General features: G+C 57.5%; 1 protein-coding gene across 1 annotated transcript; it reads right to left on the bottom strand.

Moving 5' to 3' along the window:
- Positions 1–2047: 2047 nt before the first annotated feature.
- On the bottom strand, positions 2048–8946 carry LOC142257702 (palmitoyltransferase ZDHHC3-like). The gene is made up of 9 exons (XM_075329836.1): positions 8767–8946; positions 8605–8693; positions 8452–8525; positions 8266–8381; positions 8145–8206; positions 7959–8073; positions 7810–7882; positions 5537–5666; positions 2048–3334 (listed from the first exon to the last, which is right to left on the bottom strand). Exons 1-9 carry the CDS (start codon positions 8883–8885, stop codon positions 3246–3248), a joined length of 867 nt encoding a protein of 288 aa, XP_075185951.1. The 5' UTR covers positions 8886–8946; the 3' UTR covers positions 2048–3245.
- Positions 8947–12664: the final 3718 nt, after the last annotated feature.

Below are 12664 nucleotides of genomic sequence, written 5' to 3'. Positions count from 1 at the left end.
CAGACATGGTAGAGTGGCCTGCAGAGAACGGTGTGGGTGGGGTGGGTTATAGAGAACAGACATGGTAGAGTGGCCTGCAGAGAACGGTGTGGGTGGGGTGGGTTATAGAGAACAGACATGGTAGAGTGGCCTGCAGAGAACGGTCAGGGTGGGGTGGGCTATAGAGAACAGACATGGTAGAGTGGCCTGCAGAGAACGGTCAGGGTGGGGTGGGCTATAGAGAACAGACATGGTAGAGTGGCCTGCAGAGAACAGTGTGGGTGGGGTGGGCTATAGAGAACAGACATGGTGGAGCAGCCTGCAGAGAACGGTCAGGGTGGGGTGGGTTATAGAGCACAGACATGGTGGAGCAGCCTGCAGAGAACGGTCAGGGTGGGGTGGGCTATAGAGAACAGACATGGTGCAGAGAACGGTCAGTGTGGGGTGGGCTATATAGAGAACAGACAAGGTGAAGCAGCCTGCAGAGAACGGTCAGTGTGGGTTGGGCTATAGAGAACAGACATGGTAGAGTGGCCTGCAGAGAACAGTCAGGGTGGGGTGGGCTATACAGAACAGACATGGTGTAGTGGCCTGCAGAGAACGGTTAGGGTGGGTTGGGCTATAGAGAACAAACATAGTAAAGCAGCCTGCAGAGAACGGTGTGGGTGGGGTAAAGCTATAGAGAATGGTGGAACAGGCTGCAGAGAACAGGCAGGGTGGGGTGAGCTATAGAGAACAAACATGGTGAAGCAGCCTGCAGAGAACAGTCAGGGTGGGGTGAGCTATAGAGAACAAACATGGTGAAGCAGCATGCAGAGAACAGTCAGGGTGGGGTGAGCTATAGAGAACAAACATGGTGAAGCAGCCTGCAGAGAATGCTCAGTGTGGGGTGGGCTATAGAGAACAGGCATGGTGGAGTGGCCTGCAGAGAACAGTCAGGGTGGGGTGGGCTATACAGAACAGACATGGTGTAGTGGCCTGCAGAGAACGGTCAAGGTGGGTTGGGCTATAGAGAACAATCATAGTGAAGCAGCCTGCAGAGAACGGTGTGGGTGGGGTAAAGATATAGAGAATGGTGGAACAGGCTGCAGAGAACAGGCAGGGTGGGGTGAGCTATAGAGAACAAACATGGTGAAGCAGCCTGCAGAGAATGGTCAGTGTGGGGTGGGCTATAGAGAACAGACATGGTGGAGTGGCCTGCAGAGAATAGTCAGGGTGGGTAGGGCTATAGAGAACGGACATGGTGGAACATCTTTCAGAGAACTGAAAAGGTGGAGTGTGCTATAGCAAATGGACATGGTGAAGTGGCCTGCATAGTATGATCTGGGTGGGGTGGGCTTTAGAGAGCAGACATGGTGTAGTGATCTGCAGAGAACAGTCATGGTTGGGTGGGGTTTAGAGAACAGACATGATAAAGCGACTTGCAGCGAACGGTCAGGGAGAGGTGGGCTATGGAGAACAGTCATGACGAGAGAGGCCAGTGAGAACAGTCAGTGCAGGACAGGCCATGGAGGTCAAGATGGAGTGGCATTCATCCTCATAGGGTGACATAAAGGCCCCTAATAGTAAGTATTAGGAATCTCATGTGCGGCCTGTGGAGAATGGCAATAGCAGGACAGAGTATAAGAACACACAGGCCCCTGCTATGGAGCATCAGCAGCTGTACGGGTGGCCTCTGCCGGGTGGCCTCTGCCGGGTGGTCAGTGCGGGCGAGCTGCAGAAATGGGCAGAGACAAGCAGCTCGCAGCACTTAGGCCCTCACATCGGGCCCTGAACTAGGTACAGGAGGGGCCCTAGATCTGTAAATCTCTATCTGCAAACCACAGCCGGGACGATGAGGATTCACATCTGCAGCACGTCGCCAGACCGGAGAACCGCCTTAAAGGGCCAGTGCCGCCTTCCACAGGCCCAGGTAACGTTTTCCCTGTGATCAGCCAGTTTAGATTGAAAGGAGGATGTGACTACAGCCTATTACTCCCTGTTATCAGCCTGGCCGCCGCGTTATATACGGACCAGTAGCCGTTCTGACCCCTTATATCCGGGATTAACACATGAAGCATAACACGGAGATGAGGATTGCATTTATTATATCAGCCCCCAAAATCCCCAACTTCAGAGATATCCTCAGCCTAAAAAGAGACCCCAGCAATAAATATATCTTACAGCAGAGACGAGGGGGGCTTGGTCCGTAATATGCAGATACAGAGCTGTGCTGTCTGGTATCATTACCCACAGTGCTTTGGTGCAGTAGCTGTGCTGATGCTTGGGAGGAGGGTGGGAGTCGTAGTGCACCGCTGGCCTGCAGCAGACGGCCTACGTGGCTTCTCCGTAACAGACCGCGGCCGGAGGAGTGCAGCAGGAGCGCCATCTGCTGGACACTCACAAAACTGCAGGAGAGGTAAGATAGAGCCACCACGAGCCTGCGGGGGCAGCAGAGAGGGGGGAGGTAGTGCAGGCGGCAGCTCCGGCTGTGACTGGAGGAATAGGACATGATCCGGCCTTTTATGTGCAGGAGGAGCAGTGACTGCAGAACAGCCACCATATAAATATTAATTAGAGCAAACTATAACGATGCTTTCCGCTCAGAGCAGCTTCATTTCCAGGCACAGTCCAGTGGTTATAATACTCTGACAATTAACACTTTGTTATCTGCCTCCTCTCACCGAGGACAGTACAAGGGAAAGCAAATCCGATCGCCAGGCCCCTCCCCTTAATGAAGCTCCTCCCCCTCAGTGACAAGCTTCTTGTATTTACAATATTTCAGTCCTTGCTGGAACGGAAATCAGCTCTCCAAGTGCAGCCATTCTGAAAAAGCAGAGCTTAAGTATAAAGCATGGGGGACAGAGCAGCAGCTTAAGCTTCAAAATAAACACTTGGTGGAAATCGCTCGTCATAAAGTCACTGAACTCAGCAAGTGGCATAGAAAACAACTCAATAAATACAAGTAAAATAAATCCAGTGCAGAGGAACAGGAGTTATTACAGGATTACACTCAGCATCAGCGGGTGAATGTCAGCGAGGCCCAAAAATGTAGAAAAACCCCACATCAGTATCCACAGCAGCAAATAGTAACGTCCGATAGAAACCACAAGAGTTAAAAAAAAAAGTCTGAGGATGAGACACATCAGCAGTGCATTCTGCAGACCGACCACTGGAGGGCAGCACAGCAGCCACAAGATGTGTACAAGTAACAGTACATCCATAGTGCAACCACAGCAAGCGGCCCGGACCCCGGAGAGATGCCCACACCTACCACCTCCAGACCCCTACACATCATAGTCAGGGAGGTAACTGTATGCGGGACCACCAGAGGATGGGGGCGTGTTACAGGGGAAGAGCCAGCAGACCATAGACCCTGCAGAAAAAGAAAAACAATTTTAGGATAGGCGGCATTCTCAGTGATGTCACCGCTGATCTCTGGTGATGGATAGGCGGTGTTCTCAGTGATGTCACCGCTGATCTCTGGTGATGGATAGGTGGTGTTCTCAGTGATGTCACCGCTGATCTCTGGTGATGGATAGGCGGTGTTCTCAGTGATGTCACCGCTGATCTCTGGTGATGGATAGGCGGTGTTCTCAGTGATGTCACCGCTGATCTCTGGTGATGGATAGGAGGTGTTCTCAGTGATGTCACCGCTGATCTCTGGTGATGGATAGGAGGTGTTCTCAGTGATGTCACCGCTGATCTCTAGTGATGGATAGGTGGTGTTCTCAGTGATGTCACCGCTGATCTCTGGTGATGGATAGGAGGTGTTCTCAGTGATGTCACCGCTGATCTCTGGTGATGGATAGGCGGTGTTCTCAGTGATGTCACCGCTGATCTCTGGTGATGGATAGGCGGTGTTCTCAGTGATGTCACCGCTGATCTCTGGTGATGGATAGGAGGTGTTCTCAGTGATGTCACCGCTGATCTCTGGTGATGGATAGGTGGTGTTCTCAGTGATGTCACCGCTGATCTCTGGTGATGGATAGGAGGTGTTCTCAGTGATGTCACCGCTGATCTCTGGTGATGGATAGGAGGTGTTCTCAGTGATGTCACTGCTGATCTCTGGTGATGGATAGGCGGTGTTCTCAGTGATGTCACCGCTGATCTGTGGTGATGGATAGGCGGTGTTCTCAGTGATGTCACCGCTGATCTCTGGTGATGGATAGGCGGTGTTCTCAGTGATGTCACTGCTGATCTCTGGTGATGGATAGGGGGTGTTCTCAGTGATGTCACCGCTGATCTCTGGTGATGGATAGGGGGTGTTCTCAGTGATGTCACCGCTGATCTCTGGTGATGGATAGGGGGTGTTCTCAGTGATGTCACTGCTGATCTCTGGTGATGGATAGGGGGTGTTCTCAGTGATGTCACCGCTGATCTCTGGTGATGGATAGGGGGTGTTCTCAGTGATGTCACCGCTGATCTCTGGTGATGGATAGGAGGTGTTCTCAGTGATGTCACTGCTGATCTCTGGTGATGGATAGGGGGTGTTCTCAGTGATGTCACCGCTGATCTCTGGTGATGGATAGGGGGTGTTCTCAGTGATGTCACCGCTGATCTCTGGTGATGGATAGGGGGTGTTCTCAGTGATGTCACCGCTGATCTCTGGTGATGGATAGGCGGTGTTCTCAGTGATGTCACCGCTGATCTCTGGTGATGGATAGGGGGTGTTCTCAGTGATGTCACCGCTGGTCTCTAGTGATGGATAGGCGGTGTTCTCAGTGATGTCACCGCTGATCTCTGGTGATGGATAGGAGGTGTTCTCAGTGATGTCACCGCTGATCTCTGGTGATGGATAGGGGGTGTTCTCAGTGATGTCACCGCTGATCTCTGGTGATGGATAGGCAGTGTTCTCAGTGATGTCACCGCTGATCTCTGGTGATGGATAGGAGGTGTTGTCAGTGATGTCACCGCTGATCTCTGGTGATGGATAGGCGGTGTTCTCAGTGATGTCACCGCTGATCTCTGGTGATGGATAGGAGGTGTTGTCAGTGATGTCACCGCTGATCTCTGGTGATGGATAGGCGGTGTTCTCAGTGATGTCACTGCTGATCTCTGGTGATGAATAGGCGGTGTTCTCAGTGATGTCACCGCTGATCTCTGGTGATGGATAGGCGGTGTTCTCAGTGATGTCACTGCTGATCTCTGGTGATGAATAGGAGGTGTTCTCAGTGATGTCACCGCTGATCTCTGGTGATGGATAGGCGGTGTTCTCAGTGATGTCACCGCTGATCTCTGGTGATGGATAGGAGGTGTTGTCAGTGATGTCACCGCTGATCTCTGGTGATGGATAGGCGGTGTTCTCAGTGATGTCACTGCTGATCTCTGGTGATGAATAGGCGGTGTTCTCAGTGATGTCACCGCTGATCTCTGGTGATGGATAGGCGGTGTTCTCAGTGATGTCACTGCTGATCTCTGGTGATGAATAGGAGGTGTTCTCAGTGATGTCACCGCTGATCTCTGGTGATGGATAGGCGGTGTTCTCAGTGATGTCACCGCTGATCTCTGGTGATGAATAGGCGGTGTTCTCAGTGATGTCACCGCTAATTGCTGGTGATAGATAGGTTTTTCTTACCTCTTCCGAACACCTCCCTCAGTAGCGCCATCTTCGGTTTGCGAGTGTGAGCTACTTCCTTATTTGCCTCTTTCAGGAGTTTCTTCCTTAGTTGCTCGATAGGCGTCTCATCGGTAATGATCGACATGATCTGTATATAAATATAAAAAAAAAAAAAAATAGTCAAGATTTATACAGGGACCAATCTGATTTGCATGATAGCAGAAAGTATGGAGCAAGGTGCAAAAGATGAAAGTGTGGAAAATACAGCAGAGTGATGCCTGCTTTACACGAGTCGACTGATTGTGTGATTGCATGTGCGATCGTACCCACCCCCGTCGTTTGTGCGTCACGGGCAAATCGCTGCCCGTGGCGCACAAAGTTGTGAAATCCCCGTCACACGCACTTACCTGCTGAGTGACCTCGCTGTGGGCGGTGAACGTCCACTTCCTGAAGGGGGAGGGATGTTCGGCGTCACAGCGACGTCACACAGCCGCCGGCCAATAGAAGCGGAGGGGCGGAGATGAGCGGGACGTAAATATCCCGCCCACCTCCTTCCGCATTGCCGGCGGGAGCCGCGGGACGCAGGTACGCTGTGTTCATCGTTCCCGGGGTGTCACATGGAGCGATGTGTGCTGCCCCGGGTACGATGAACAACTGGCGCCATGAAAAATAAACAATTTTTTCAAACTGAGCGACGTGTACACGACTCACGATTTGTGACCGATTCTGCGTTGCTCGGAGGTGTCACACGAGACGACGTCGCAAACGATGCCGGATGTGCGTCACGAAAACCGTGACCCCGACGATGCCTCACACGATAGATCGTCTCGTGTGACGCCCGCATTAGACAGACTGATCAATTAACAAAACACAAAGAGACTGAGGAAAAGAGAAATGTCGCTTCTGCCCTCAGCATCCGGTGACCCCCCCGTCGCCTCTGTCCTTGGTTTCCAATTGCCGCACGATGCCTCCGTCCCCAGTATCTGGTGTTTGCCCGCTGCCTCCGTCCTCAGTATCTGGTGTTTGCCTGCTGCCTCCGTCCTATGTATCCGGTTGCCGACCGCTGCCTCCGTCCTCAGTATCCGGTTGCCGACCGCTGCCTCCGTCCTCAGTATCCGGTTGCCGCCCGCTCCCTCCGTCCTCAGTATCCGGTTGCCGCCTCCGTCCTCAGTATCCGGTTGCCGCCTCCGTCCTCAGTATCCGGTTGCCGCCTCCGTCCTCAGTATCCGGTTGCCGCCTCCGTCCTCAGTATCCGGTTGCCGCCTCCGTCCTCAGTATCCGGTTGCCGCCTCCGTCCTCAGTATCCGGTTGCCGCCTCCGTCCTCAGTATCCGGTTGCCGCCTCCGTCCTCAGTATCCGGTTGCCGCCTCCGTCCTCAGTATCCGGTTGCCGCCTCCGTCCTCAGTATCCGGTTGTCGCCTCCGTCCTCAGTATCCGGTTGCCGCCCACCGCCTCCGAACGCAGTATCCGGCTGCCGCCCACTGCCTCCGAACGCAGTATCCGGTTGCCGGCTTTATCCTCAGTATCCGATTGCTGCCTCTATCCTTAGTATCCGGTTGCCGCCTGTCTGCTTTATCCTCAGTATCTGGTGACACCCGCCACCTCTATCCTCCGAGTTTGGTGACTGCCCGCCACCTCTATCCTCCGAGTTTGGTGACTGCCCGCCACCTCTATCCTCCGAGTTCGGTGACCGCCCGCCGCCTCCACCCTCCGAGTTCGGTGACCACCCGCCGCCTCCACCCTCCGAGTTCGGTGACCACCCGCTGCCTCCACCCTCCGAGTTCGGTGACCACCCGCTGCCTCCACCCTCCGAGTTCGGTGACCACCCGCTGCCTCCACCCTCCGAGTTCGGTGACCACCCGCTGCCTCCACCCTCCGAGTTCGGTGACCACCCGCTGCCTCCACCCTCCGAGTTCGGTGACCACCCGCTGCCTCCACCCTCCGAGTTCGGTGACCACCCGCTGCCTCCACCCTCCGAGTTCGGTGACCACCCGCTGCCTCCACCCTCCGAGTTCGGTGACCACCCGCTGCCTCCACCCTCCGAGTTCGGTGACCACCCGCTGCCTCCACCCTCCGAGTTCGGTGACCACCCGCTGCCTCCACCCTCCGAGTTCGGTGACCACCCGCTGCCTCCACCCTCCGAGTTCGGTGACCGCCCGTCATCTTCCTGCTTAGTTTCCGATGATCACCCCTGTCATCTGCACCCTCAGTATTCATAAGCCTCCATCCTTTGCCATTTTGGAAGATCCTTGCTCAATAGGGTTTCTCCTGTATCCACACAACACACCTACCTGATCATAGAAGATAACTGTGACGAACAGTCCGAAGAGGAAGGCCTCCACGAGGAGGAGGATGCAGTGGACTCTGCGGGGAGAGGAGGTTGTATATTAGGGCCGTGGTTTGCGGATGGTGCAGGCACACACAGCCTCTGTGCACTCACATCTGGACATGGCTGTGAGCGGCGGTCTCCGCCTCTGCAGCCTCCACTGATCCATTCATGGTGGGCCACAGCCACACCGCCAGGACTAAGCCCACAGAGTACAGACTTGTCAGACCTGCAGGAAGCACAGCGGTGAGAGCGGCGCCCCCTGCCGGACCCCTTGTAGACACCACATTCTGCACTCACCGGTATAAAACAGGAACTGGATGAAATATTTTTGGTTTAATTCCCCGACACAGTTATTTATCCTAAAAGTAAAACACAGTGAGTGACAGCCGTGTGGCCGGGCGCCTCGCCGCTCACTCACCAGGGGCAGTGGTGATCCATCCTGCGGACACAGCGGTGGCAGATGCGGCAGTGGTGGGCTCGCGGGGGCCGGTAGGTCTCGCAGCGGTGGCAGACGGTCCAGTCCTCGTTCCCCCCCTGTGGACAGCGCTGCTGGTTATTATTAGGCACCGCCATGGGTACGGACGCCGCTCCTCACCACACTTACCCGGTCATTCTTACGCGGAGTGCCAGAGCGCAGGTCGGAGAAGTCAATGGCGGTTTCCGGTAACGGGACGGTCCCTGCGGGGTCAGAACAGGCAGAAGTAAGCGGACGATAGTAACGTGTGACGAGGCGGACTACTACGCCCAGCAGGCTCACCGGGGTCGGAGAAGACGGCCCGGCTGTGACAGGCCAGCAGCATGGACACCAGCAGATTGAAGCCCACGGCGTGGAGCGGACACCAAACACTGCGGAGGACAGAGGGAACACCGTGAGACATCCCGTACCCAGCCCACAGCCATCACCCCGTCCTCCCCGCACCTGCCCGAGAAGCTGTGCAGCAGCACGTGACGCAGGATGACGTAATCCGCGTAGCCCAGGCTGAGGTAGGTGAGCAGCACGCACAGCAGGCCGCACGGGTCCCGCACACAGCCCGCCATGGCCAGCGCGGACACTTCCGGGTGCGAGGTCCCGCCTACCCACCCTCTGCTCCAATCAGGGACGAGCGCAGCCGCGTGACTGGCAGAGGAGAGCAGCTGTCAGTGAGGAGCGGCGTACTTCCGGTGAGAGCCGTCGCTATGGAGACCGGGAAATCCCTGTGAAGTACGTAATTTCCGAGGAGTAGGCGTGGCCCAGTCCTTGCGTGGTCATGTGATCATCTGGGAGGCGCTTTACACAGTTTATGTACAGACCCACGTGGCCGTCCTGATGTGTTCTGCCTGATCAGCTGCGGACACGGAGGAAGCGAGGAGACTGCGCATCCTCCAAGAAACAGCCGGGACGGAGGCCATGAAGGGTCACTCAGGCCACATACAACTGTACAGATCCTGCCTGATCCTGCCTGCAGCTCCTCCCACTCTTGAGTCCCCTCTTTATGGCTCTTTCTTCACTGCAGCTCCTCCCTCTGTCACCTCTGTGGCTCCTCCCTCTTTGCGGCTCCTCCCACTGCAGCTCCTCCCTCTGTGGCGCCTCCCTCTGCGGGTCCTCCCTCTCCGCAGCTCCTTTCTCTGTGGCTCCTCCCTCTTTACAGCTCCTTTCTCTGTGGCTCCTCCCTCTCTGTGGCTCCTCCCTCTCTGCGCCTCCTTCCACTGCAGCTCCTCTCTGTGGCATCTCCCTCTTCAGCTCCTCCCTCTCTTCAGCTCCTCCCTCTCTGTGGGTCCTCCCTCTTTACAGCTCCTTTCTCTGTGGCTCCTCCCTCTCTGCAGCTCCTCCCTCTCTCTGCAGCTCCTTTCTCTGTGGCTCCTCCCTCTCTGCGGCTCCTCCCTCTCTCTGCACCTCCTTCCACTGTAGCTCCTCTCTCTGTGGCATCTCCCTCTTCGGCTCCTCCCTCTCTGCGGCTCCTCCCTCTCTCTGCGGCTCCTCCCTCTCTCTGCGGCTCCTCCCTCTCTCTGCGGCTCCTCCCTCTCTCTGCGGCTCCTCCCTCTCTCTGCGGCTTCTCATTCTCTCTGCGGCTTCTCATTCTCTCTGCGGCCCCTCCCTCTCTCTGCGGCCCCTCCCTCTCTCTGCGGCCCCTCCCTCTCTCTGCGGCCCCTCCCTCTCTCTGCGGCCCCTCCCTCTCTCTGCGGCCCCTCCCTCTCTCTGCGGCCCCTCCCTCTCTCCGCGGCTCCTCCCTCTCTCTGCGGCTCCTCCCTCTCTCTGCGGCTTCTCATTCTCTCTGCGGCTCCTCCCTCTCTCTGCGGCTCCTCCCTCTCTCTGCGGCTCCTCCCTCTCTCTGCGGCTCCTCCCTCTCTCTGCGGCTCCTCCCTCTCTCTGCGGCTTCTCCTTCTCTCTGCGGCTCCTCCCTCTCTCTGCGGCTTCTCATTCTCTCTGCGGCTCCTCCCTCTCTCTGCGGCTCCTCCCTCTCTCTGCGGCTCCTCCCTCTCTCTGCGGCTCCTCCCTCTCTCTGCGGCTCCTCCCTCTCTCTGCGGCTCCTCCCTCTCTCTGCGGCTTCCTCCTTCTCTCTGCGGCTCCTCCCTCTCTCTGCGGCTCCTCCCTCTCTTGCGGCTCCTCCCTCTCTCTGCGGCTTCTCATTCTCTCTGCGGCTCCTCCCTCTCTCTGCGGCTTCTCCCTCTCTCTGCGGCTCCTCCCTCTCTCTGCGGCTCCTCCCTCTCTCTGCGGCCCCTCCCTCTCTCTGCGGCCCCTCCCTCTCTCTGCGGCTTCTCATTCTCTCTGCGGCTTCTCCCTCTCTGCGGCTTCTCCCTCTCTGCGGCTCCTCCCTCTCTCTGCGGCTCCTCCCTCTCTGCGGCTCCTCCCTCTCTCTGCGGCTCCTCATTCTCTCTGCGGCTCCTCCCTCTCTCTGCGGCTCCTCTCTCTCTCTGCGGCTCCTCCCTCTCTCTGCGGCCCCTCCCTCTCTCTGCGGCTTCTCCCTCTCTGCGGCTCCTCCCTCTCTCTGCGGCTCCTCTCTCTCTCTGCGGCTCCTCCCTCTCTCTGCGGCTCCTCCCTCTCTGCGGCTCCTCCCTCTCTCTGCGGCTTCTCATTCTCTCTGCGGCTTCTCATTCTCTCTGCGGCTTCTCCCTCTCTGCGGCTCCTCCTCTCTCTGCGGCTTCTCCCTCTCTGCGGCTCCTCCCTCTCTCTGCGGCTCCTCCTCTCTCTGCGGCTCCTCCCTCTCTCTGCGGCTCCTCCCTCTCTCTGCGGCTCCTCATTCTCTCTGCGGCTTCTCCATCTCTCTGCGGCTTCTCATTCTCTCTGCGGCTTCTCATTCTCTCTGCGGCTTCTCATTGGGCTCTCTCTGCGGCTTCTCATTCTCTCTGCGGCTTCTCATTCTCTCTGCGGCTTCTCATTCTCTCTGCGGCTTCTCATTCTCTCTGCGGCTTCTCATTCTCTCTGCGGCTTCTCATTCTCTCTGCGGCTTCTCATTCTCTCTGCGGCTCCTCATTCTCTCTGCGGCTCCTCATTCTCTCTGCGGCTCCTCATTCTCTCTGCGGCTCCTCATTCTCTCTGCGGCTCCTCATTCTCTCCTGCGGCTCCTCCCTCTCTCTGCGGCTCCTCCCTCTCTCTGCGGCTCCTCCCTCTCTCTGCGGCTCCTCCCTCTCTCTGCGGCTCCTCATTCTCTCTGCGGCTCCTCCCTCTCTCTGCGGCTCCTCCCTCTCTCTGCGGCTCCTCCCTCTCTCTGCGGCTCCTCCCTCTCTCTGCGGCTCCTCCCTCTCTCTGCGGCTCCTCCCTCTCTCTGCGGCTCCTCCCTCTCTCTGCGGCTCCTCCCTCTCTCTGCGGCTCCTCCCTCTCTCTGCGGCTCCTCATTCTCTCTGCGGCTCCTCCCTCTCTCTGCGGCTCCTCCCTCTCTGTCACCACTCTGCGGCTCCTCCTTCTCTCTGCGGCTTCTCCTTCTCTCTGCGGCTCCTCCCTCTCTCTGCGGCTCCTCCCTCTCTGTCACCTCTCTGCGGCTCCTCCTTCTCTCTGCGGCTTCTCCTTCTCTCTGCGGCTTCTCAGTCTCTCTGCGGCTTCTCTCTGCGGCTTCTCCCTCTCTCTGCGGCTCCTCCCTCTCTCTGCGGCTCCTCCCTCTCTGTCTCCTCTCTGCGGCTCCTCCTTCTCTCTGCGGCTTCTCCTTCTCTCTGCGGCTTCTCTCTGCGGCTCCTCCCTCTCTCTGCGGCTCCTCCCTCTCTCTGCGGCTCCTCCCTCTCTCTGCGGCTCCTCCCTTCTCTCTGCGGCTTCTCATTCTCTCTGCGGCTCCTCCCTCTCTCTGCGGCTTCCTCCCTCTCTCTGCGGCTCCTCCCTCTCTCTGCGGCTCCTCCCTCTCTCTGCGGCTCCTCCCTCTCTCTGCGGCCCCTCCCTCTCTCTGCGGCCTCCTCCCTCTCTCTGCGGGCTTCTCATTCTCTCTGCGGCTTCTCCCTCTCTGCTGGCTTCTCCCTCTCTGCGGCTCCTCCCTCTCTCTGCGGCTCCTCCTCTCTGCGGCTCCTCCCTCTCTCTGCGGCTCCTCTATTCTCTCTGCGGCTCCCTCCTCTCCTGCGGCTCCTCTCTCTCTCTGCGGCTCCTCCCTCTCTCTGCGCCCCTCCCTCTCTCTGCTGCTTCTCATTCTCTCTGCGGCTTCTCATTCTCTCTGCGGCTTCTCCCTCTCTGCGGCTCCTCCCTCTCTCTGCGGCTTCTCCCTCTCTGCGGCTCCTCCCTCTCTCTGCGGCTCCTCCCTCTCTGCGGCTCCTCCCTCTCTGCGGCTCCTCCCTCTCTCTGCGGCTCCTCATTCTCTCTGCGGCTCCCTCCCTCTCTCTGCGGCTTCTCATTCTCTCTGCGGCTTCTCATTCTCTCTGCG

Source organism: Anomaloglossus baeobatrachus, chromosome 12 (genome assembly GCF_048569485.1).
Source record: "Anomaloglossus baeobatrachus isolate aAnoBae1 chromosome 12, aAnoBae1.hap1, whole genome shotgun sequence".
In the NCBI taxonomy this organism is placed as follows: domain Eukaryota; kingdom Metazoa; phylum Chordata; class Amphibia; order Anura; family Aromobatidae; genus Anomaloglossus; species Anomaloglossus baeobatrachus.
Note: the sequence above shows the minus strand (reverse complement) of the source record. Positions and strands in the feature narration are given on the sequence as shown.